General features: G+C 50.7%; 1 protein-coding gene across 6 annotated transcripts in view; it reads left to right on the top strand.

The window, feature by feature from the left end:
• The window catches only part of Rbm33 (RNA binding motif protein 33), a 102,260-nt gene extending 90,537 nt beyond the window's left edge, over nt 1-11,723 (top strand). For 3 of the 6 annotated variants that reach the window (XM_071610662.1, XM_071610664.1, XM_071610663.1), the window contains 4 exons: nt 2,547-2,756; nt 4,715-4,903; nt 8,596-8,684; nt 8,994-11,723. In XM_071610662.1, the coding sequence (XP_071466763.1) occupies nt 2,547-2,756; nt 4,715-4,903; nt 8,596-8,684; nt 8,994-9,042 (537 nt within the window). In that variant the 3' untranslated portion in view covers nt 9,043-11,723. The remainder of the gene's footprint in view (nt 1-2,546; nt 2,757-4,714; nt 4,904-8,595; nt 8,685-8,993) is intronic. The other 3 variants (XM_071610666.1, XM_027951306.2, XM_071610665.1) reach the window with 2 other exon arrangements.
• Nucleotides 11,724-24,699: the final 12,976 nt, after the last annotated feature.

Here is a 24,699-nt window from a genome sequence, read left to right as displayed (position 1 = left end):
AAGGTGTATCCATACTCTGCCACACAAGGAGTTGAAAAGTCCCTGGATCAATTTACCTCTTAGGACTGGAGCATAATCTGCCCCCTCACAACCGCTGATCTGCTTACTTTCAGATACAGATTGTTGCATAGGTGGTTAATTGGAGTCATCAGTTTGTTAACGTTGGCTTAACTAAGTACTAATAAGTGTAGGACCACTTTCAAGACTGCCACTGTGTGCATAGGTTATAGGAGATTTATCAGTAAATAGGTAGCTTCACTTTGGCTTGGTTCTCACTCAAGTTCCGTCTGTCTGTGGAAGTATGGGTCTGTAAAATAGGTCTGGACACAGCTCCGTAACATATAGATGGGTTGACCATTTTCTGGTGTTAGCCCAGAAATTCAGGGTTTTATTTCCCACTGTAATTAGCTTTTCATTGTGCTACATTGAAAGAGAATATTTAGACTCTTAATTGGACTTTTATTTTTTCAATTTTTCTTATAAATTGAAATAGCTTCTTATTTTTATATTTAAGCCTTGAATGCTTAACCGCCATCTTTAAAAACATTCAAAGCACAGCATTATAGGACTTTAAATGAAGTAATTTAATTGGATGATGGCCCATTCCTTGATCCAGTTCTTCTGAAGATAGTTGTAGAATGGGTTTGGTGTAAGTACCTCTCTTGGAGGTGGTGTGGACTCACATCTTTGTGCTTCTTCCACGTGCAAGGGGAGAGTGCCGCTGCTCAGCTTCAGGGAGGCCCGATGGACAGCGGCGTGGGGGGAGCCTGGGTGTGTCTCCACCCTCAGCCTGCAGCTCATGTAGAATGGCACCCTCCCTGTTGCAGATCTGAGGAGCGCCCGGGAACTTGGCAGGCACAAGAGCTTGTCTTGAACCTGGGAGTCTCCACTCCACTCCCTCTCCAGTACTGCAGTGTGCTTGGAAAGCCAGGCTGAGGCCTTGGGCGCGTTGTGAGTGCCTGGTTTCCAAGTTGTGTCTTACAGAGCTGTGTACTTGTCTCTAGTTCTGTATATGAGAAATTTTCCAAGCTGAAAGTTTCCAATCTAAGGATGTGGCCACATATCCTAAGAGCCATTGACCTGCCCATTTTCGTTAGGGGCAAGAAGTGACTCCAAGACCAACATATGTCAGGTGATCGTAATACACATTACGGAGTCACAGAACCTTGGCAGGACCACTCTGTTCAGTCCACTACAGCTGGACATGAGCAGATGACCGTGGGTCTGTCATACCTGTGGCATGTTGCCACTAGCTTAGCCCACCTTTGTTCCTGGGGCAAGTCTTGCTTGGTCATGCAGTGTGATGCTTGTCCTGAGCTGCTGGATTGAATTGTAGTGCTGTGCTGAGGGTTTTCCCATGTGTGTTTACAAGGGATGTGCTTGGTGGTGGTCATGGCTCTGGCACTTTGGTTGGGTACCAGGCTCAGAGTGAAGGGAATGCACATCTTTCTCTTCTGTTTTCTCAGGGAATTGGGGTGAGCTCGGTGGTCTTTCCTCCTTAAATATTTGCTAGAATCCACCTGTGATGCTATTTGGGCCCGCATCTTTCCTATGAAGAACATCGTTAATTCAGCACCGTGACTTCTCAGAGGTCTTTTGGGGCCTTTGTGTGGGAGTGGCTTGGTACCTCCAAGTTTTGTGGAATCCACCTCTCTGCTGAGCTGACTGGAGTTGATTCAGAGTTGTTTGTAATGTGTTTTAACTTCTGCAGGGTCCATCCTGGTGGTCCCGCCTTGCTTATGGTTTTTGGTCATTTGTCCTCTGTCCTTTTTTCTTGTCAGCGAAGAGTATCGTTTTGTCAACCTGACAACAACTTGTGAGACCTGAGAAAGAGATGACTTTATTTTTCTGTTCAGTGTGTCATTCTTTTATGCTGTGATTTTTATCATTCTTTTCCACTTAGTTTTTTGTTTTTTCCTTTGTCTTTGTAGTCTCTGGGGTCCAGCTTCTTGTGAGAGCTCAGATTATAGAGTTTAGATTTTTTCTTTCCCCTTTCCTGTTCTGGTGCAGCTGCTTTGGTTACATCCACTAAATTTTGCCATATTGTTTTCTTATTAATTCACTCTTATTTCTTGGTCCGGCTTCCCAGAGGTTGGCTCTGTGCATGCTGTCAGTTTTGTTTTTTTTTTTTTCAGAGTAGAAATTAGAAGTTTATTAAAGGACAGCAGAAAAGACTTCTCCCAGAGGAAGAAGGGGACCCAAGAGGTGGAATCCCATGCTGTCAGTTTTAACAAGAATGCTCTGGAAAATGAAAAATGCTATTCACATATAAAGTACTTTTAAAGTTCAGCAATTTGTCATTAAATTTAATCAGAAATGATTTTAATCACAGTAATGAAAGGGACCTTAGTGTCTTAAATTGAAAAGTCTTGCTAAACCCTAACCACTGTCCAGTGAGTGGTCTCCACGCTGGCTCTCTGAGGGCAAGTTTGGCTGGGTTTCAGGTTTGTCCAAAAGGGCCTTGCTGTGAGCCCTGGTTGCAGGCTCCCTGCCCCGGGGGGCCTAGTGGATGGACACTGAACCATGTACTACCTTGTTGGTTTCAGCAGGGAGGAGAAAGTGATGGATTTTTTCACCCAGAGGGCCAGCCCCAGCGGCTTCCTCAGCCTCCAGAAGTGAGACAACAGCCTGCCCGCAAGGTGACGCTGACCAAGGGCGGCCCTCAGCAGCCCCAGCACCCGCCCATGGGGCCCCACCTGCACCCAGCTGTTCCTCCAGGGATCAAAAGCATCCAGGGCATCCACCCGGCCAAGAAGGTACTGCCTGCTCCCCTTTCTGGGAGGGCCCTTCTCCCTAGATGTGGTTAAGGGAAGACAACAGTGGATGGTTTCTCTGATGTGCGAGTGTCCGACACCCAACAGTCCTCAGATCATTAGCAAGTGGGCCATCGCCTCCTTAGCCCCGTCTTAGAAAAAACGGCACGTTTCATCAAAGCCCTTTCCTCGCCTGACATATTGATGGCACAACTCCAGTAAATTGCCTGCAACCGAGAACTTGGCTGTCGCCCACACCTCTGAAGGACATGCTGAGCAGCGTCTGCGTTGTGCTGTGCAGAAAGAGTGGGGCATGTGCATCTGCACACGGCATCAGCTGTACATAAGCACCCCTAACCACCAGAGAGCCCCAATGTAGAACCAGGGTCTTGTGTTTAGGTTACACGATCACCATTCACTTCACAGGGGCAAAGTGACCCGAGGAAGTGACAGGGCTACATGGCGTTCTCCTGTCCAACCAAGCTCAGTCTGTCCTATAGGAAGCTTAGATGTCCAACAGAGCCCCTTGTTGCTTGGGGAGGCCATCCTGTCACAGCACATGCATGATACTGATGATGTGTCACCCCTCAGCTTCTGAGAGATGCAACCCTCTAGCTTCTGAGTTTGGCTGACCAGAGTCCCTCCTGGAGCAGCAGCCAACATCACCTGTGTTCATGGTGGGCCGCCTGCTGTGGGTCTCTTGTAGAAGGCCAGGGTCTGCTAGGGCACAGTGTTCAGGGTTGTTGTTGTTGTTTTGTATGTGCTCTCTTACGCCTCCTTTATGAGATAGGAGCAGACAGAATCATTCCACTCCTAGCAGAAGACAGATGCACAGACAGATTAAGTGATAAGCTGTGTAATCTTTGAAGGTCATTCAGTCCACATTTTCCTTTCATATGCTGCCCTGCAGGCCCGTGCCCTACCCTACACCCCACCCTCTCCTACCTCTCCTCTCCTCTCAGTGAGGACATGGTGTCTCTGGCCTTGCTTGGGCGTCCTGTGGGTTGATGGCAGCTGGTGCCTGGTGGCTGGTGTTGGGTGAGCACACCCCGCAGGTTGCTGTACTCACAGGCTGGTGGTTTTCCTGCAGCTCTGGTGTGTTTCCCAGTGTGCTTCCAGAACAGTCCCCTGCTCTTCTCCAGAGCTCACTTCCCAGGACTGCCCGCCACCTTCTACACAGGGCTGGGGCACCTGCTTGCCTTCCTTGTTGGACACATTCGTGTCCTTGAGTACAGTTCTGATCTCTACCTGGCTTTCTCTCTTATCCTGTGCTAAGAGGCCATTTTGTCCCTCTGTACCCAAACTCTAGACAGAATTGGGGCGGGACTTTTGGGAAGCCTGGTACTGTTCATTCTGCTCTGCTTCTGTATCCACAACTGTCATGAGCTGGAGGTTGGGCACAGTCTCTACACTTTCCTAACTAGGAGAAAATGCTGAAAATGTCAGCCATCTCCTCTCTTTAAAGGCTCCTTGAACAGTGGTTTGGGGTCCTGGGTGGCTTTAAGAAACAGTGCTTCCTGGGCCCTGCCTTCATACAATAGGTTGTGTTTGGGGGTCGGGCTCCCAGCCCAGTGTGTATGTGTGTGTAAGTAAAAGCTTTGCAGGTGATTGCAGAACCTGCCTTTTGAGTGTGGGGATGGCACATGTACAGATCTTGAGCAGGTGGTTCAGGTATCTGACTCCGGATGTGTCTTGTGACTGTCAGGTGGGTTTAAGCCAGTCACAGCAAGAACCATGGAAGCCCTGGAAGTGCAGCTCTGGAGTGGTGGGGTAGTTGTTAGCTGCCCGATTCTGACTGCGGGGCCTGCACCTCAGGACAGCACAGAAGTGCTCAGAGACCTAGGCTCACAGAAGACCCTGGCGAGTCCTGCAGCACGCCCAGTTACTCGCCCTTTTACCTCTCAGTAGCTATGGGAATGCACACACTGAAAGTCAGAATGCGTTTTCTTTGTTGTTGCCAGGCAATCATGCACGGACGAGGCCGAGGTGTGGCAGGTCCCCTGGGCCGGGGACGCCTGATGCCAAACAAGCAGAACCTGCGGGTGGTGGAGTGTAAGCCACAACCCTGTGTGGTGTCCGTGGAGGGGCTGTCCTCATCTACCACCGATGTCCAGCTGAAGAGCCTTTTGATGTCCGTGGGGCCCATTCAGGTGGGTTGCCTGCGGGTAGTGTTGGTGCCAGAGCCTGTCGTCTCCTAGACAAAACCCCGTCTGGATGCAACAGGGTGCCCATTGTATGGGTTGCATTGTGTTAAAATTGTACTTGAGAAGAAAGGTAAATGGCTGCTGATTGCAGAACTTGAGCTTCTTAGCTCATAGCTAAGAATCTGAATATTGCAGGCTTGAATATTCAGACTCTTAGCTATAAGTTTTAAGAAATGAGTACGGCAGCTGGAAACAGACTGTCCGTGGAAACCCTTGTGCCGAAGTCCACGCCCGTGTGGGTTTATGCTGTCAAGTCACTTGCTTTATTGGTAGTGATTGTTTAAATTAGTAGCCTTTTTAATTTCCTGAAACAGTCTCACACGTTAACAGCTGTGAAGTACAGTTTTACAAACATGACAGTAACTTGGGCTGTATTTTCATCTCTTAATTTTAAAACTGTCTATGTCTAATGTTTAAAAAAAATCTCTGCTGAGCAGACTGCAAATGAAAAGGTTGAATATGAAATGAAGAGAATTCCACGTCTATTATTTTCCTAGGAAACCCCTATTTTCTGCAGCGTCTGAACCCTACAGGTGGCCAAGTGAAAAGACCACCTGGCCTTCAGTCCTGTTCCTGGCCTCTGCTGCTTATAGGGCCAGTCGCTGCCTTCCCCTGCACATTCTGCACCCCACTCAAACTAAGAGACAACTAGTGGAAGTTTTAGGACACTTAGTAAATGTTAGATTTCTGTGTAGTGCAAAGTGTTTTCTTTTATCTTACATAGTCTCTTTCTCCTGGGTGAATTTGGAAACATTCTCAAACTGGGGCTGGTACAGGTAATTAATTTATGATGTTTCAGATCTCCATCTGCTGTTGAGAGTCCTAAACACCAGGAATAGATAAAAGCCTTCCAAAACTGGGCCTGTTATTGAGGCAGTTACAGCGCCCTTTGTTGTGGGACTCCTGGAGAGGTAGTTAGGCTTCCTGTTTATTTGTGTTACTGTAAAGTTACTCTTGCATGCCACTCTAGAGAGCAGGTTTACTAGTGGCGCAGTCAGGAATGCCTTGTCAGACATCAGAGGCATAAAGCTTGTGTTCAGGGCTGGGCAGTTTCTACACAGTTGATCATTATATGAATTTAGATGTATTAAAATGTGGTTGGGGGCTGGAGATATAGTTCAGTTGGTAGAGTGCTTGCCCTATATGCACAAGGCCCTGGGTTCCATCCCCAGCACCACATATACACACACACAAAATTGTTTTTTGTTGTGTTTTTTTGTTTGCCCAAGGGTACTTTACCCCTAAGCTATATCTCCAGCCCTTTTTCTTATTTTGAGACATGGTGTTGCTAAGTTGCAATCCTCTTGCCTCAGTCTCCTGAGTTGCAGGGATTATAGGGGTACACCACTGTGCCTAAAAAGTGCTTATCCTAATCTGAGACTCAAAACAAGTGATCCAGCTGCCAAGATCCGCGTCTGAAGAGCAGGTACAGTTTGCTTCTTATGGCGTTGAGTGAGGTTCAAAAGCCACGCTGTGAAAATGAGCAGGGAGCCGTGAACCGTCTAGCCTCTATCTTACCTGTCTTACAAATCGAATTTTTAATTTTGTACTTTGGGATTGTAGCTCTGAATGGCCTTTGTTGCTCTGCTTGCCACTTTTATTTTTTAAACCAGTTCTATAAAGATTAGAAGTCATCGGGTCAAGTATAATGGGCGCCCCTTAGAATTCCAGCAAAACCAGTGCTGTGGTTGATTGGTGACCTGTTCTAATTAAGAGAGGAACATCTGAAAACAAGGTGGAAGTTCCTGGGCTCCCACACCCTTGCCACACTGCCATCTAATGTGTGCTACCCCGAAAACCCTGAGGACCCCTGGTCAAGCCCTTGGGCAGGACCTTTCCTCCCACGGTGAAAGCCGAGTGTCCTGTTCCTCCCAATCTTAGGCCAGGAGAGTGGTTTTGAGAGGGAGTTTATAGATTTTTAAGTATGACTCTTATAAAGTTCTGTTTCTTAATTTACAAAAAAACTGATAAACGTCTGCCAGCCCTTGATGGTCCTCTGAGTATAGGTATAAAGAGACCTCATCACCTTGGCGATGATTTATGTGCACTTTCTGAAAGGAGGTTGCTGACTCAGCTTCAGCACGGCCTTCCCGGTTTGAGGCAGAAACACATCTTCCTCTGTGTGCTTTCCATAGATATTTTTCTAATCCCAAAGGTTCCAGAATGAAGCGCCTGTCTCTGTGCTTTGAGACGTGGCTCCACCTGGTGTTCACTTGCTTAATGACGAGCAGTGGTGTTGCCCTGGAAGGACCATCCCTCTTTGGGCTGTTGGTCATAGTGAATTCTGGTGGCTGCCTTAACTGTGCTTTATAAACCTGGGGGCCTGAGAACTTTCCTCAGCGTGGCAGTGATGTGGCAGCCACTGCTACTCTTGGAGTGGTATTTTACTCCCTCGGCTATGTTTATGAGCAAGGAAGAATGGCAGAAGTGTTGACATGACATGACAGCCAAAAGATAGGAGTGGGTAAGGATCAGTGTGCGTCAGAAGCTTGAAAAGCATGTGGTAGTAGTCACTGACCGCAGGGCTGAATCAGGGTTCTACCTGAGAGAGGAGGGGTGGAGGGAATGCCTTACTCCAGGGGAGAGGGGGGGCAGGTTTATGTTCATTAACCCTTAGGACCACGAAGTGAGTTCCTTTTAACTAATGAGGTCCTTTGTTGAAACACATTTATTTCTCTGTTGGGTTTTGCCTAAAATCATGTTACACAGAAAAGTGAATTTTTTACCATATGATCAATGAAACTCTATGGTGTGAAAACCAGAAAGTAGCTTCCTCAGTAAAGCAGAAAGTTGGTGTTGACTCAGCGCGTGCGTTTCACTCTTCTCTGCTGTGCTTCTCAGCGGAGTCAGCAGGACAAGGTGCTGCACGTGAGCCACTGTGTCTTGAAGGCTCTTCCGTTCCCCACATGTCACCTACCCCTTTCTTCAGCAGTGTGCGGCAGCCCCTCAGAATGCAGCCAGATAGGTCAGCAAGAGTGTGTGCTTTGTAGTGAGGCTTGGATGTAGATCCCATCATTGCCGCTTCTTGGTGTGCAGCTTTGGGGTACGCTACTTCACCTTGTGGGCCATGTTTACTCAGTCTTTAAAACGGAGATGGCTTCCCGGCTCTCGCTTCGTGGGGGTGGAGTGAGAGTGCAGGAGTGCCAGCATGCGCGTGGCCCTCACGGAGCGTGGGTGCTGCAGGAGTGTTTCCTTGGCCTGTGACCCAGCTTCATACATGGGAACTTCAGTTTTCTCAGTGACAAACTAGAGGGGACTGCCAACTGTAGGCCGTGGAGTCTCCCCACTAAGCAGCAGTTTCCTTTGGTGTGTGGGTGCTGTTCTTAGGATTGATGAGGGCCCTCACTGAGTCACCTGACAGGAAGGGAAGGGGCAGTGCCTCTGTCCGTGGATACTTGCTCCTGGTCTCGGCAGTGTTCAGCAACTGGAGGGCTGAACACCAGACATGGAGGGTGGAAGCATTACTTGCAGGAGTAGATTATCTGGAGAGGTCACAGCATTGGTAGGGAGCGAACGAGGCCTATGTGCATGATGCGAGCGTCCGCTGGACTCCAGTTTTGTATTGCAGCTCCCGTTGTGCAGGTGTCTGGTTTTACATTATTGTCATGTGATGTTTAATGTTTGTTTTCTTCCTCTAGAGTTTACAGATGCTTCCCCAGCAGCGGAAAGCCATAGCGAAGTTCAAGGAGCCAGCGCACGCGCTAGCGTTTCAGCAGAAGTTCCACAGGTAGTGTGAGGGCTGCGGGGAGGGGCTGCGGGGGGGTGCCTCTTCCTGTGGTGTGCACTGTGTGCTGCCTGTGGCTACGGCGTGGCCAGAGACGCAGGCTGGGAACAGACAGCACCTCGCCTCCTAAGACTGCGTGTCCTTTTGTCTTGCAGAGGGGGCCCTTGTTCATTCTTAGATCTTTTCTGGAAACCTGTATTTTCGTAGAGGTGTTTTCTAATTGGGAGCCACTGCTGCTCTTCACTTTTCCACCTGGGTGAGTTGACTGTGCCGTGTGGGCTTGCTGCTGACTGTCTGTTTACGTTTCTACAGGCACATGATAGATCTGTCCCACATCAATGTGGCCCTGATTGTGGAGTGACTGCTCCTGGGAGAGCCTGCCCTCAACGCTGCACACACACTGGAGTTTCTTCAGGGAGGCTGCCAGCCAGCGCAGGAGTCCCAGGGCCTAGGTCTCTCCGGTGTGCAGTCTGCTAACTGTTGTCCGGAGCGCCAACCAGCCCCAGGATGATTCCTGAAGAGCTGAACTGAGGGGACATGGCGAGTGGAGTTTGGTGTTAGATAGCTTCAAATTCTGTTGTCCACAAGAACTCCGGTTCTCGTTTTCTTTTGTTTCCAAGTGCTTTCGATGCATGTAGACCTGGTTCTTCGTGATCCTACTGTGTGATCGGTCACAGTGACTTAGATTCAGGAAAGAACTTTACCGTACGTCACAGATCCTAAGTATTCTTCACAGCAGAGAACATTTGATAATGGTTGCACCTATCTTCAGTGCAGGCTAGACAGGCACGCTCTCAGCCACGCCCTCTGGCGGGCGGCACCTTGGGCCCTCAGGCCCTGGTGAGAGTAGGTTAAAATGTGGGTGCCTATTGATGGGCACGTGCACATCGTGGGGAGCAGGGTGTGAGCGGGAGGTTGGGATTAGTGCTAATGGGAGTGACAATTCTGCTTCTTGTAAATATCTCGAAAGTGCCAGCTGCACGTTCCTGGTTCCTAGGTGAGCTCCCTGCCTGTTCACACTTTCCCAGACGAGGTGCAGTACTGGCCAGGTACCAGGTGCCCCGTGGCCCAGCAGGGGGCAGGTCCTGTGACCCTCAGACCACCCTCTGGCCTAGCTTTGGCCTGCGAGGTTGAGTCACTGTGGAGGGGTGGTAAGGCTCATGTGGGTATTCCTCCTTCTGAATGCAGCCCCGGGTGGCACATCCATCTCCCTGGCTAGGTGACATGCGCTATCATTGCTTTGATTGCTTTTTGTTTTGTAGCTTCTTTGAGCAGGGGTGCCGTAGTCCTTCAGGGACCCAAGAGTTTCCTCTGCTTGCTGTTCTCCATGGCGCGTGGCGTGAGGGATGGCTGTCTCACAGTCCGCGCCCCTTGAGATGAAGTGTGTCTATTGTTTCCTAGTTTTCTGATAGGCTCCTAGGTGAGACTTGCTCTCCAAAGCAGCCTCTAGAAGAGTCCCTGCTGGGCACACTGAGAAGTGCCTTACTGGGCTTCTGCCCATGAGAGTGTCACTGTTTGGTACATGGTCCAAACTTTGCGCACAGGTGACACCAGTGCACACTTAGACTTTTAAGCTGTGTTTTATACCTGTGATTTCATGTCACACTTATTGGTGGAGTTGAGGGAAATAGAAGCCCATTGTCACTCACTGCCTCTGCTTAACCCAGTGAGGACCAGCCTGAGCCTTGACGCTCTTTGGAGCTGCCTTGTAGGAGCTAAGGGGAAGGGACGCGGAACTTGCAGCAGCTGGTTTATACAGTTGAAGTTTTAAGTTACATTTTCAAATTAAATTTCTAGTTAAGAACTGGAGAAGTTATTCCAGGCCCTGTGAGTCTTTCCTTAGCATTAATTCTAAGATGACATCTTGTGCCTAGGAGGAACCCTGGGAAGTGCGGGTGGTTGTTTGGGTTCCAGGAAACTGCGTCACTCGGGTCATCCTAGAGAACCTCTCAGCTGTGGTGCCAACTCTGTCCAGAAGTCCAGTGGCTTGGTGGGTGGACTGTCACCAGCCCCGCCATGCCCACAGCAGGGTCTGCACACCAGTTCATTTGAGTACCATCAGCTGGTTGGCGCGCTGTCACTGCCATTCAGTGTTCAGTTAGACAGGGGTGTTCGTATACGTAGGAATGCAGTTTATCTGGCCCAGTCCACAGAGAACTGTGTTGGAGTGATGAGTTTGGTAGCCTGTAAGATCCAGTTAAGAGAGATCCAGAGTATTCAGGACCCGTTGGGCCCTTGGAAACCTTATTTTATCACCAAGGACTTATGATGCAATAATATGAGTTTAACAGATTTTTATCACTTTCTCAAATAGTCTGAGTTCTGTGCTTTTAAAACCCCATCTGCATGTTCTGCAAAGCAGGCATGGGAACTTTGAAGTTAGAGTTAACAGAACAAGTCCTATTTGGGCACCACCGTCACAGACAGGCCTCAGGACCACCCCACGGTCTGCTTGTGGCCTTGTCTGAGTGTGATACGGGTACCCGGGAGCACGTGTGTGTCCGTAACCGTCTGCACACACGAGCAGGCTTTCTCTTCCTGCAGTGTCCTAAGAGACTATCAGTCAGCCAGGACTGCACAAAGCCCCCATTAGAACAGCCAGGCACAGGCCAGCCGCTCCACGCACGCCGCTGAGAGTGGACTCTCAGTATCAGGCAGGCCAGTGCTGCAGGCTAGTTTCCTTGAAGGAAACCACAGAAGAGGAAAGAAGCAGAATTAGAGAGTACTGTCGTTCCATTTTCGGTGCACTTCTGGCAGCAAAGTCAAACCATGCACCTGAACCCTTGTGGAAGATCTGCTGCAACCATTATCTTTGTTCTTTCTTTATCATGCATTTAAAATGAGATGCAAAAGCATTAGCATACTATGTAAATATGGACCTTTTAAAATTAAAACATTGTTGGAAATGCTTTCCACTCAGCATCATCTTAGCTATTTGTTAGTTCTTTTGTGTTGTCTTATCAGAGTTTAATGGAGACACTTCATTTTGTGATGTGTTTTGTGTGTACATTCGATTTTTATAAAGATGGTAGTAAGTCAATACATTTATCCTCATCTGTGTATTATTTGTTCACAAGCTCAAGAAGCTGAAGGGCAGTAAATACCAGTCTATCTCAGGAGGTGAACCCATAGGCGGTGGAGTGGAGCCAAACCACTTCTTTCCTTTTGCGTTGTTTATTTTGTGCTGTAATGTAAGTTCACTTAGCTTGCTTCCGGAACTTAACCTTGCATTGCCCTTGGCCTGGCCACATTTGTTAAATTCTTATACTGGTGGTATTCTTGAGGATGAATCTCTTCTTTCCAAAAGCCATTTTGAGGAGTCCCTGTCCTGGACAGTCAGCTTCCCATGCAGGTCTGCGCCACGCCCGATGGAAGAGTGGAGGGGTGGGGTGGGAAGCGGTTTCCCCAGCACCCGCTTTAACTTGGGTAGGTCCCAGTGTGATGTGCAAAGGTCCCGCACCAGCAGTTGCACCAGCAGCCGCACCAGCAGTTGGAGCTTGCTTCGCAGCATCCCTGAGTTGTGGTGAGCCCAGGTTCTGCACCCAGGGGCCTCTTTTCCAAACAGCATTCTGCCTGACCTTGCAGACAGAAGGCTTTGCTGCTTTAGGAGGCGGGCAAAGGAGTTAGGAGGGTCGGGGAGGAAGGAAGGGATAGGGGTGGGAGGGCGGGCAGAGCCTGTAGAGGGGAGGAGCCGCCCTCAGTGTGGACCACAGGGCCCCTCAGCCTCTGGCCAAGGCTGGCTCTTCCTCAGGACTGGCGACACAGACTAGGAGAAGGCCTTCTCTATGGACTGGTTTTAAGAAGCTGTCACTTTTTTTCTTTTACCTTTTGTTTTGTGTGTCGTTGTTTTGCTTCCTGTTTCCTTGTGGTGTGTCAGGAAGGTAAGCTCCATGTGTTCCAAGACCACTGGACTGATTGTGATCGAGGATAGGGTGTAGTCCAGGGAGATCTGCGTAGTGGCTGAATGTTGTTCTGGATTGTCCTTGGGTTCTTGGTGGCCTTCCTTTGTCCTCGTTGGAGAAAATGCCCCATGGTCAGCAAGCACGCCACAGTGCCACATCTGCGGACCCAGCTGGGCAGCTCTGGCCTTGCTGCTTTGGTGTAAAACCTTCTGGGGGATCAGTTTTTTATTTTCCTTCCTTTTGTAGAGCCCAGTGTTGGCTTCACGTTCTCATTTTTAGACCAAATTTGGCCCCTTCATTAAGCTGCAGCCCACCTCCCTGCTTTTATTTGGAGTGGGAGGGAGAGGGTGAAAGAGAATGCAGACGCTCCTGCAGGCCCTCTGAGAAATGGTATGTGAGGTATTGCACAGGGAGTCAGCAGTGGGGGTGCAGGACAGAGGGACCAAGACCCCTTCTCCATGAGGAAAGGAGCCACGAGAAGCTTCTCTCAGTGATGGGAAAGCTTTGGATACTTCACTGTAGTTAATGAGCTTATCAATTGATGTTTTCATCTATTTTAAAGTTTGTGAATGAAGTATTACTTTGACATTTTTAATATGAATTCTCCAAAGGCAATTAGCCTTGATTTAATATTAAATCCTAAGGATTTTATGTAAGGTTTTTTGCAACCTGTTTAGTTTTTATCATTTAAAATACCTAACTTCTTAGGTACATGAACCACGGTTTTGAGTACTAGAACCAGAGCAAACCCATGATTCATATTGGATCCCAGGTATAGCTCCTCCCGGTGGTGTGCGGCCGGGAGGGGTCGTCAGTTTGCACACTGCGACCTGCCTTTCCCAGGACTGTTCGCACGGCTCTCCCCAGCATGCTCTGGAGGGAGTCTTACAGGCTTCTCCATGGCAGGTAGCACAGGCACTTGAAGTGAGAACTTTCTGGAACACCCATCCCTTTCCTTTCCCTTCTAACCAACCAAAACATAAGGAGATCTTTGTGTCAGTGTTTTGCTTGTTGTCATTTCACTAATTTTAAAAGGTTTGTAGAAAAATGCAGTCCTTGAAAGAAGCTCCGTCCCACAGGATGGGTGCACAGGCAGGCTCTGTGGTCGATGCGTTCTGTGTGTGACAATTCAGTGTGCTCCAGAAAACAGGCCTCAACCTTCTTTACGTAATTTTATCCTAAACTACCTTTTGTTTTAAGGGCACACATGGTAGAAGCCGGTTTTTAAAGGACTGTTTAAAGATTTTGCCTCTGCGATGTTTCCTTGGAATACGTAACAAGTGCACCTGGCACATGTGGACGCTGTCCGCCCAAGAGCGAGTAACCTCTTTGTTTTTATAACTCAGCTTTGCTCTTCACAGGCATGGGATCCAGAGCGCTTTTCCTCATGAGGATTTTAACTTTAGGCTTTAATTCCACTGTTTTCATTTTTAGGTGCAGCAATGGCAAAGCACAGTCTGATTTCTTTCCTCTCTTGAGCTGGCCCTCTGCCTGTCGGCCATGTCTGTTCTGTGCTGTTCTCTGATGGGTGGCCTCCTGCCTGGGCCCAGGCCCCTCCTCATGTGTCTGCTCCTCGTTCCTGCCTGAGCCCATCCCCATCTCATGCCAATCACTCCCTTCCCATCTGAGATTTGTCACTGCTTCTACCTTCCCGTCTCCCGGTGGCCACGCTCTCCTCCTTCACCACCCCCTCCACCTCCACTGGCTTCCACACTCTTGCCCAGGTCACATACCTGCTCCTCTCTCCAGCGCAAACACTCAGGATTCCGCTCTGGCTGGCAGGAGGGGCCTGTTTCAATGTGATTTTTCTCTAAACCTTTGCTTTGACAGGTCTCTTCTTGTGATTTATTCCTCCAGGTCTTTGATTGGAGAGAATAACATTCGATTCTGTTATTTTGCAGTTTGGCTCTCTGTAGGCGTGTGTGGCGACCACAGATGCAGCACCACAGCGTGCATTAGCCATGTCACTAACCACCCCTTTGTCTCACCCTCTACCTTGCAGGCCCCTGGCATGGGTCAGTGTTAGTGGTAGCGCGCCTCACGTTCACGTGGAAGCGATGGGCCGTGTGGCCGTTGTTACTGCCCCTGTGACTGTGGCCCTCCTGACGTAATGTGTGCGCCTCCTGCTGTGTCGGTGCAGCTCGCAGGTGGAGTGTGGAGCTGTGTGTTGGGAGCGCAGTGACCGTTGAGACGCCAGGAGATGGCTGGCTTGCTTGCCGGGTTCGATTCATTCCGTGTTTCCTAATGCACTTCGTCCACTTCCGTGGGAGGTGATGGGGCTGTTTTTCCCCATTTTCACTTTGCGTTAACCACTGTGGGAACTTTTTCAGGAGTATGTGTGAAGAATAGTAGTGATTTAGGTGAAAAGAAAATGTATTGTTGTACCCTGTGTGTGGGTTCATGCTGGGAGATGTTGGACTGTATTGTAATCTGAAAGGCCTGTCAATAAAACCTGCGTTTCCACTCTGGCTCTGTTGCCTCCTCATTGTCTCGGTCGTACCCTTGTGCACTGCTGATCCCCCATGAGAGGACCAGGCTGGTGCCCCCCACCCCCCCACCCCCGTCTCCCCGACTCCCCCAGTGCACCCTGAGGCTTTGAGGCAGGCATTTGGGGAGCGGGGAACTCAAGGTGACCACTCATCTTGTCAGCACTGCACGCACTGCCCGACTCTCAGATGACTGGCCAGCCTCAAGTGTGTTCCATTTTGTTGGGGAGACAGTTAGAGCCTCTTTACACTTTTCAAAGCATTCGCAAATGATTTTTACAATTCTTTCAAAAGAAATTCATGTTCCGGGGCTGGGGCTCAGTGTTAGAGAGCTCACCTCACATGTGGAAGGCACTGGGTTCTATCCTCAGCACCACATAAAAACAAAATAAAGGTATTATGTCTATCTACAACTAAAAAAATTAAAAAAGAACTTCATGTTCTAACACTATAATGAAAAAGACTGAAAATAGAGACACCCAGTCACCTATAGCGACCTGTGGCGTCTGCCGATCCTGCTCCAGCCACTCTCCAAAAGTAGTATTCAGTGTAGCCATCCTGGGAAGATGAAGGAACCGGTGTTCTGCGTTCTGGGACACCGCCGTGAGCTGCCGTTTTCAGTAGAGGGTGCGGGGAGTGTAGGTTGTCCAGCAGACCTGGACACTGATGGTTATGTCAGAAAGTCAGATGGGCTTTGTTAGTGATAAGAAAGTCACTGCTGCCTGGTACCAGAGGGTGGTTTGGGCTCTTGTCACCAGGTATTTGTTTTTCCTGGAATCCAAGATGAATACCCAAGAAAATGACTTAAGCCAAGATAGACGGGCAAGATGGCATTAGTTGCTTCAAGTTTAGGGTAGTGGCTAGAGACCACTACCTGCAGGAGCTACTCTAATGGTCTGGAACAGGGTATTGCAAAAGCTGGCAGTGGTCAGTTCGTTGATTATGATGTCCCTGCAAACCCTGGAAGATGCCTTACTCTTCTTAATCTTGGTCCTTCCACATTGGAGTGGGAGAATGAATGGCTGTCCCAAGGCTGAAGGTCATTATCCTTGCAAAGTGATGGCGACATGCCAAGTATTTACTCCGCCTTTAGTTGCCTATTGCACATGAGCAGGCCCAAATGAAGAGTCAAGGCTTTTGTCAATAGAACAGTTCCTGGAGAGGGAGACTTACCTCAGCTGCAAATGGGGTCTTTGGCTTAGTGACACAAAAGAATTTTAGCATGTGCCTGTCAGGTTTATTTAGGAAATTGGGTATACATTCAAGAGGGGGATGCAGGCCATCTCAAGAAAGAACCACCTCTAGGTTCCCCTCCCTGCTGGCAATGCCACCCTGGAGACCAGCGTTTAATACATGGGTACACATTCAAGGGAGAAGGCAGACCATTTCTATTTCCTTGGTCTGGGGTGTTAACATCATAGAGGGGTAGCAGTTAGGGCTACAGGTGGAGTCAGGGCACCCGACAAAGGAACACCATCTCACTCGTTGGCCCTGCACTTGTCCACATCATGTTAATTTTAGTGGGCAGGGACATGGGACAAAGATATGGCCTGGGTGGTTTGTGAATGCTGGTTTTTCATTTCAAAAGTTCACAGGTGTTTCCTACATTCTAGCAGTTCGTGGGTACTTATCTTCTTTCTCTGTATCTCCAAATTCCTATCTCACTCTTCGCAAAAGTGGCCTCTGAACCTCCAGTGCCCTGGACTCAGTTGCCAGTGGAGTCTTGTGTTGGCTTTCTGTTACTACAGGTACCTGAGAAAATCTCTGCGCACAGAGAAGGTTTCTTTTGACTCACAGCTTTGGAGGTTTAGTCCATAACTGATTGTCCCTGGTTTCTTTGACCTGTGGCGAGGCAGCTCATCATGGGGGAAGTGTGCATTGGAGTGAAACTGCTCATCTCATGTCCAGGAAGCAGAAAAGTGAGTAGGGGACTGGGGTTCCACAATTCCCCTTGAGGGCACACCCCCAGTGACCTCAGGACCTCCCACTAGGCCTTTTTAAATCAGCTTTTTGCATGTTGTGACCAAAATAATTGACCAGAACAACATAGAGGAGGAGGTTTACTTGAGGTTCATGGTTTCCGAGGTCTCAGTTCATAGATGGCTGATTCCATTGCTCTGGGGCCAAGATGGGGGAAGGACTCGGGTGGAAAACTGCTCAGCTAATGACAGGCTCAAAAAGAGAGAAAAGGGCCACGGGGCAGAGGCACCCTTCCAGGTGACCGCCCAGTGACCCACCTCCTAGCCATTCTCCACTACTCATAGTGACCACCCAGTCCATTCAAGTTCACATGGGACCAAATGGATGGACTGGTCAGGGCGCGGCTCTCACAGTCTAGTCGTCTCATCTCTGAGTATTCCTGCATCAACACAGCAGCTTTGGGGACACCTCATATCCACACCACAGCAAGGCCCCACCTCTAGGTTCCCCTCCCTGCTGGCAATGCCACCCTGGAGACCAGCGTTTTAATACATGGACTGTTCGGGTCCACTCAAGATCCAGAATAAAGCAAAACACACAGACACTAACAGGTTTAAATGCCCCTGAACTGTGCATTACGTACTGAGCTCATTTTGCCATATAATGTAGTGTGAACACTCACTCACAAGTTAAATATGCCCCAGTATCATCTCACACAGCTGAATAGTAGATGGCCCAACGTATGGATTCACCATCCTTCAACCAATTCCTTAGTGAAAGGTGTTGAGGCTGCTACCCAAATTTGCCCTTTTATAAATACCACCATAGAAAGTAAGCTAATAGCTAGGTCATAAGGAAATTCTTAATTACTTCCTTGGTATAAATCCTAATCGAGCGGAACTCCTGTCAGTGAACGTAAAAAGTTCCATGGCTTCAATAACTTTCAAATTGTGAAAGAAAGATAAATTGATTTCCATTCCTATTTAATTCCCTCGATCCATTTCTTAATTCCATGCTGACACTAAATATTTTCATGTTTAAAAAAAAAACACACAAAAAAAACTTGCTCCTCTTCTTTTTCCCGCCACTCATATAGAACAGTGTTGTGAGCAAGCTCTGCCACTGACAAGACAGACATGGCTGTGTCTTCTCAGAATGCCAGAACTTACTGAATTGTGAATAAAGAGTTCACAAGCTTTATTACTTCATTGGTCACAATTCACCAAGTATTCATGGGTCACCTGATAGTCATAAGCCAAGCAATGACAGTGTCTTTTATCATAATTACTAATATCTATAACACATTTATACATTTACATATATATATACACACACACACACACACATATATGTATGTATTATATACATACCTACCTACATACATATATGTATGATCTCCTTTATGAAATTGATTTTCAGTTTCCAACTGGGCCACATCAAGCATGGAAATGAGGAGAGCTGAAGCCCAGGGACAGAGAGCTGGGGATTTGTCACCTCTCAATCTTGTTAAGCATTTACCAGATGGCCCACTGATATGCTGTGGCAGTGTTGCTGCAGCCAGTTATGGGGTACTTCTCCTTTTATGGGTCTCAGGTGAAGGCCTTACTTCATTGGTGGTCTGCTGTCTTTGATAAGCTCATGGGCCTGGTTTTTCTGATGCCTCCATGTGCCTCTGATTTAATGTACGTTAAATTATTTTATCAGTTTGTACCTTATGATTGTGCTGGGCAGATGGTGGTGGTATACTTGTACAAATAAGGTTCACAGTCATTCATCCTTGGCACTAGAACTCAAAATGGAGTTATGCTTATGGCAAACTATTAGTTTATAAAATGGAGTCACCCAGGACAGGCGCAGCCTGAGAGCTGCTGTTCTACACACCATGGAGTCACTCAGGGCAGGTACAGCCTGAGAGCTGCTGTTCTACACACCATGGAGTCACTAGGGCAGGCACAGCCTGAGGACTGCTATTCTGCACACCATGGAGTAACTCAGGGCAGGCACAGCCTGAGGACTGCTATTCTGTACGCCATGGAGTCACTAGGGCAGGCGCAGCCTGAGGACTGCTATTCTGTACACCATGGAGTCACTCAGGGCAGGTGCAGCCTGAGAGCTGCTGTCCTGCACACCATGGAGTCACTCAGGGCAGGTGCAGCCTGAGAGCTGCTGTCCTGCACACCATGGAGTCACCAGGGCAGGTACAGCCTGAGAGCTGCTGTTCTGCACACCCTGGAGTCACTAGGGCAGGCACAGCCTGAGAGCTGCTGTCCTACACACCATGGAGTCACTAGGGCAGGCACAGCCTGAGGACTGCTGTTCTACACACCATGGAGTCACTAGGGCTGGCACAGCCTGAGGACTGCTATTCTGTACACCATGGAGTCACTAGGGCAGGCTCAGCCTGAGGACTGCTATTCTGTACACCACGGAGTCACTTGGAGCAGGACTCAGCCTGCTCCACAGAGACTACAGAGCTGAAACTGAATGCAAGGACCAGCAGGTAGGATTTGAACTAGAGAAGAGGGGACACTACACACTACAGTGTGGGAAAAGATTGGGCAGAGGTTGGACTTGCAGTGATGAAAGGAGAGTCTGGGGGATGGCTGGGCTCAGGGTCTGGATCTTCTTCCCCAGGTGGAAACAAACCCACAGAAACGGAGCAACAAAGCCGGGTGCTTCTTCCTGCTCCTTTCCTTAGCTATGCAATCAGAAAAGCCGTTCACTTTCTTCACTTACTTTATTGACAGTTTCCTCATCTGTGAGGCGAGGAGATCCTTGCCAGCCCTGTAGAACAACAGCCAGTCAGCCTTGCTCCTGCTTTTTAGGGGTGGGGATTGCAGGCCAAGGGAAGCCACTTGAGTCACCTAGCTTTGTGTGCGATGCCAAGAACCCGGAAGGAAGCCTTCCTGAGTGTGTGAAGGTTCTCTGTGGCAGTGCGATCGGGACACTCACAGCAGCAGTTCTTGGTAGTTAACTGTTGACCAGTTGACCAAGCCACAAGTGTGCTGTGGCTTCACACCTGGGTCCCCAACCCTCCCTGAGCATAAAGGGAATCATCTGCTGACCTGCTACTTGGTGCCTGAAGGAGCTGATGTTCGGGGCCACCTGGCCACCTGCTCCCGCTGTCCACTCCTTCCTTGGCCAACCACAGCAGGAGTCTTCCAGGAGCAGTGCACTGGTCAGGAGGATTCAAAGTCCAGTAGGTCTTCTATGCCTTGGGCCTCCTGCCTGGCTGGACTCCACGTGCCCAGCAGTAGATACACACACACGCGCACACTCTCACACCAGGCTTGTCAGCTCACCCCTCTTGCTCTCAACCAAGAGGCCAGGGAGTCTGCCTCTCTCTGTGGTGTGGGGGGGAAGTGGCCAGAGTGCGGCCCCCCCTCGGGGGGGTCTCCAGGCCCTGCCTGGCCCTCCATGGGGGTAGAGGTCACAGGCCATGGCAGGTTCAGGGAAACCAGCTAGGGCAGGCTGCCCATGGGCTGCATGCTCTGGGGCTGCTTGGGGAGACAGTTGCTGGCCATTGGGTACAGTTTAGTGGGAGGTGGTGGTGTGTCCTCCTGGGGTGGGGGCTGGTGCCAGGAGAGCCTGGCTCACCTGATATGGAAGAAGCCACCAGGCTGCTCAAGACACCAGAAGCCCCGGCCTCGCTGTCTGGCATACTTGCAGACAGGACTCATCTTCCTGACCTATGAAGGGTCTCTTTCAAACTGTGCTGAGAGCCATTGCCAAGTAGGAATGACGCATGGCAATTTCTTCGTCAGCCTACCCCATGTTGCTTAGAGGAAGGACTCTCCATTGTGGACCCAGATCATTTGCAGTGACTTTGCATGAAAGGTGACCTTGCTCAAGGACCAGGGCGGATCCAGGTTTAGGGTGTATCCTGCTGGGAATAGGGAGTATCCCGCTCCTTGGGTTTAGGGCGGTTCCAGGTTTAAGGTGTACCCTGCTGGGAATAGGGCGTATCCTGCTGCATCAGGCGCACCCACTCCTTGAGTTCCCGTTGAGTTCTCGCAGGATTCAGAGAGTATTTTGGGATACAGAGCCCAGTGGAGGTGTGGATTTGCCCAGAACGTGCGTGTAGGGTGCCGGTGTGAGTTCGGGAATAAAGAATTGCTGTTTGAATCTACAAGGCTGTGAGTGGCTCGTGATTTTGTGCCCAGCCCGACTGGTGCAAAACTGAACACCCCATCTCTGAGGACTGGCTCCCAAGTGCTGCCTGTAAATAGCTCGGCACAGCTGGGGAGGGAGCTGTGGAGGCTCCGGTGTGCAGGGACAGCTCGGGCACCTGCCAGGGCCTGGGGGCCCAGAGGCACTACCCACCCTGCCCCAGGGCAGCGCCCTAAACTACAGGAAAGGGAGAGGTGAAATGGGGCCAGCCTGTTGGAAACTGGCATACTATTGCCCAGATCAAGGATGTAGCCAGGAACTCCCATCCATTATTAGGGCTCGCAAGGAGGGCACCTGGGTGTCTCAGCTTCGGGGTACAGGGGTGGGGTCTCAGAAGAGGGCTTGTGGGTAGGACCCAGAGCACAGTGGTGTGCGAGGCCAGGGTCGAGGCGGGACCCTGAGCAGACCTCTGGGTGGGTGCTGGCTGGCTCCTCTCAGTGCGCGTCACAGAGGCTGCCTCCATGTGCCTCTCAGTCCCTGCCAGGCCCTCAAGCCCACTGCTCCAGCAGCGGGACCTTGCTTCATGTCTGAGGCCACATCTCAGCAGTCTGACGACATTTCCAACTCTGTTCTTATGGTCTGTGGTGGTGACCTGTGAGCAGTGGTCTTTGCCACAAGTGGAATTGTTTGGGGGCACCATGAACTGCACCCAGATAAGACTATGAACTCTGTCCTGTGTTCTGACTGCTCCACTGACCATCTCCTCGTCGCCGTCCCCCTTGGCCTCCCTGTGCCCTGAGACACAACTGTGTTGAAGTTAGGCCAGTAGCAGCCCAACAGCGGCCTCGGAGTGTCCCAGGGAAAGGAAGAGCTGCACACCTCTCACTTTGAATCAGAAGCTGGAATGATGGCACCGTGGAGGAGGCCAGCAGCCAGGCCTCCAGCCGATAGCCACGCTGTGAATGCGGAAGAAGTCCTGGGGAAGGACATGGCACACGCTGCCCTGTGAAGGAGCGAGGGATAAGAGAGCGCAGCAGCTGCTGGTGCCGAGACTCACGGGCCTGGACAGGAGGGAAGCCAGCCACAGCCCATCCTCAAGCCAGAGCCTCGTCCAGGGCAGGGTCCTGGGCCAGCTGAGGCTCAGTGGCAGGGCATGTGCCCAGCGTGCCCCTGGTGTTCACAGCAGAGAGAAGTCAGTGCCAGGCTCCAAAGCCAGGTGGGTATCTCTCCTGTCAGGCGCCTGCACAGTGGTGACATCAGGTTGAAGCCAGTGCTGGCCCACCACTGTGACGATCCTGGCCTCGGGGACTTGTCCTGTCCTGTCTGCCAGAGTTCTGAATGGACCACAGAGCCCTGATGGCGCACAGCTGTACCCTGGGGGCCCTGACTGCTGGGCTGCTGCTCAGAAAAGTTCTCTTCCTGAGCCTCGTTGCTCCTGGACAGCCTGCCTGGTCACCTGGAGGCTGGATGGGCAGCGAGGTCCATGTGGGCTTCATGCCTGTGAGCATCCACTCTAAAGCCAGGGATGAAGCTGTCATTTCAACTTTAATTTGAGAAATCCATTCTGCTCGCCTGTGGCTGCCAGAGATAGACCCCAGCAGAGTAAGCTGACAACGGCAAGAACCTCTGCGATTGAGGGCAGAGGTGAGGTCCTCAGCAGGAGTTTGGAAGGCGATGATCCCAACCCTTAGGATGACTTTGGGATTCGGGCCTTGAGTGGAGGAAGCAACTGCAGGTGTGGAGGACTGGAGTCAGAGGTGGAGCCCAAGAGAAGTCACTGTCCTCTCCTGATCAAACCTGAGCCAACCAGGAGTTGCTTCTTGTGGAAGAGCAAAGGAAGTGGCTTCTGGAGATGGAGCCATCCTGGAGCAGAAATGGCAGCCAAGGCTTCAGAACTCTGCCCAGGCTCAGCTGACAGCTAGGGCAGCGCTCAAGATCCAAATGCTGTCTAGCACCATTGCACTTCACAGAGAAATCTCTATGACAGGCAGACTGGAAGGATGTGCAGACTTCCCTCCTGTCTTAAGAGACTTCTGCTACCACCACAGCCTCCAGTAGCCGGGGCCCAGAAGCCAGCAGCCAGCAACTTGGAGGCGAGTCCCTGGCCAGTGGCATGGCACTTGCTGAAGGCTCCAGACTGTTGGCATCGTTCAGCACTAAAGAGCTTTCAGATTAGTGTGTGCACTGGTTTTAGACTTGGTGCCTTCACCCTCCCACAGGCTGCCGCAGAGTGTAGACGCACCGTGGACCAAGAGACCCTGAGGCTCACTTTGTTGGCACCTTTGCCCTGTTACAGAGGCCTGGAGCAGCCTGGGAAGTCTCTGCAAGGTGTGCCTGTGTTTGAAAGTGCCTGGAGGGCTGGCACGTGGCTGATCCCGGGCTGCTGAGCCTCGCCAGGGCTGCGCATACCTGCTTCTTCCCCTGGGAGTGCTTCACAGGCTTTCATGTCCCCAGGTTTGCGGTCATTGCCTAATGGCTTAGGAACTTTCTCTTTCCTGGTCAAGTCCTCCTCTGGGCTGCGTTCCTCCATGGCTACTGGACGCCCAGGTGCGCCCCAGCCAGCCCTCTGCCCTACTCTCCAGTCAGCCCCAGCGTGTGCCCTCCTTCCCTGCCTTCCTCCTCCAGCCTCAGCCTCACTTCTCAGGGCCTCCCTGATGCAGAAGAGAAGATTTAGTGCCTGGAGGGCAGGAAGGAGGGGGCTACTCCCTGGCGAGGGGAGCCCACCGTGAGGCTGGCCAGTGCCTAGGTGCAGGGTGGGCTCTCGGGGAGCACAGCAGAGGTTTCCTGGTCAGTGACTCCTCCTGCCCAGAGGGAGCTCCCCGAGGAAGCACCTTAGGGCTCCGTCCCTTCATTCCTTGTAGACATCAGCCTGGGTGCGGAGCAGGGACACACCTGTTCCCACAGTCTGCTGGCAGGTCCTGAAATTAATCCATCACCTGCCTGGGGTGAGTGGGAAGGATGGAATTGATGGCAGCTGTAGGGCGACTTTGGCAAAGGCGCCTCTCACGGTGGCTGCAGCAGTCAGAGCAAACTCCCCGAGGAGGCCCTTCCTTCCCACAGCGGGTCCTCTCCAGTGTGGAGCCCAGGGGCGGCCCTGCCTGGTCTGGGACCACAGGATCAGAGGGGCAGCCATCCTGCATCCAGCTGCCTTGGTTCCTGAGCAGTCTTCCGGCTCAGCAAACGCGCTCCCAGCTCTGTCTCTCCCTGGCTCTCATGGCTCCATGTGTTCCAAGACAACAATCTGTCCCTCCCCCTGTCCCCTCCACCCTTGCTGATGTCACGTGGCATCTGTGCCTTTCTCACCTCATCTCTCCAGGGCACTCAGGGCTGCCAGAGGTCCTGCCTGCCTCTGCTAGGATGGGGGAGGCTCCATTCTGGGGGTGGGGAGCCGGGCCTGAGTCAATGGGCTGCTGTGGGCAGCTCCAAGTCTGAGTCTGCTCACTCGCTGGTGACTTCCTGGGCGTATCTGCCTCTCCCCTGTCCTCTGTGTGACCTTGCACACCTGTCCCAGGTGTGTGTTTCCATCTGCATCAAAGAAATGGCCAGAGTGCCCACAGTTACGGCCTCTGGAGCCATTGGGAGCTGGCGGTAAGGTTTCCT

This window comes from Marmota flaviventris, chromosome 1, assembly GCF_047511675.1.
Source record: "Marmota flaviventris isolate mMarFla1 chromosome 1, mMarFla1.hap1, whole genome shotgun sequence".
In the NCBI taxonomy this organism is placed as follows: Eukaryota; Metazoa; Chordata; class Mammalia; order Rodentia; family Sciuridae; genus Marmota; species Marmota flaviventris.
The sequence above is the reverse complement of the archived record's forward strand: the minus strand, read 5'-3'. Positions and strand labels throughout refer to the sequence as shown.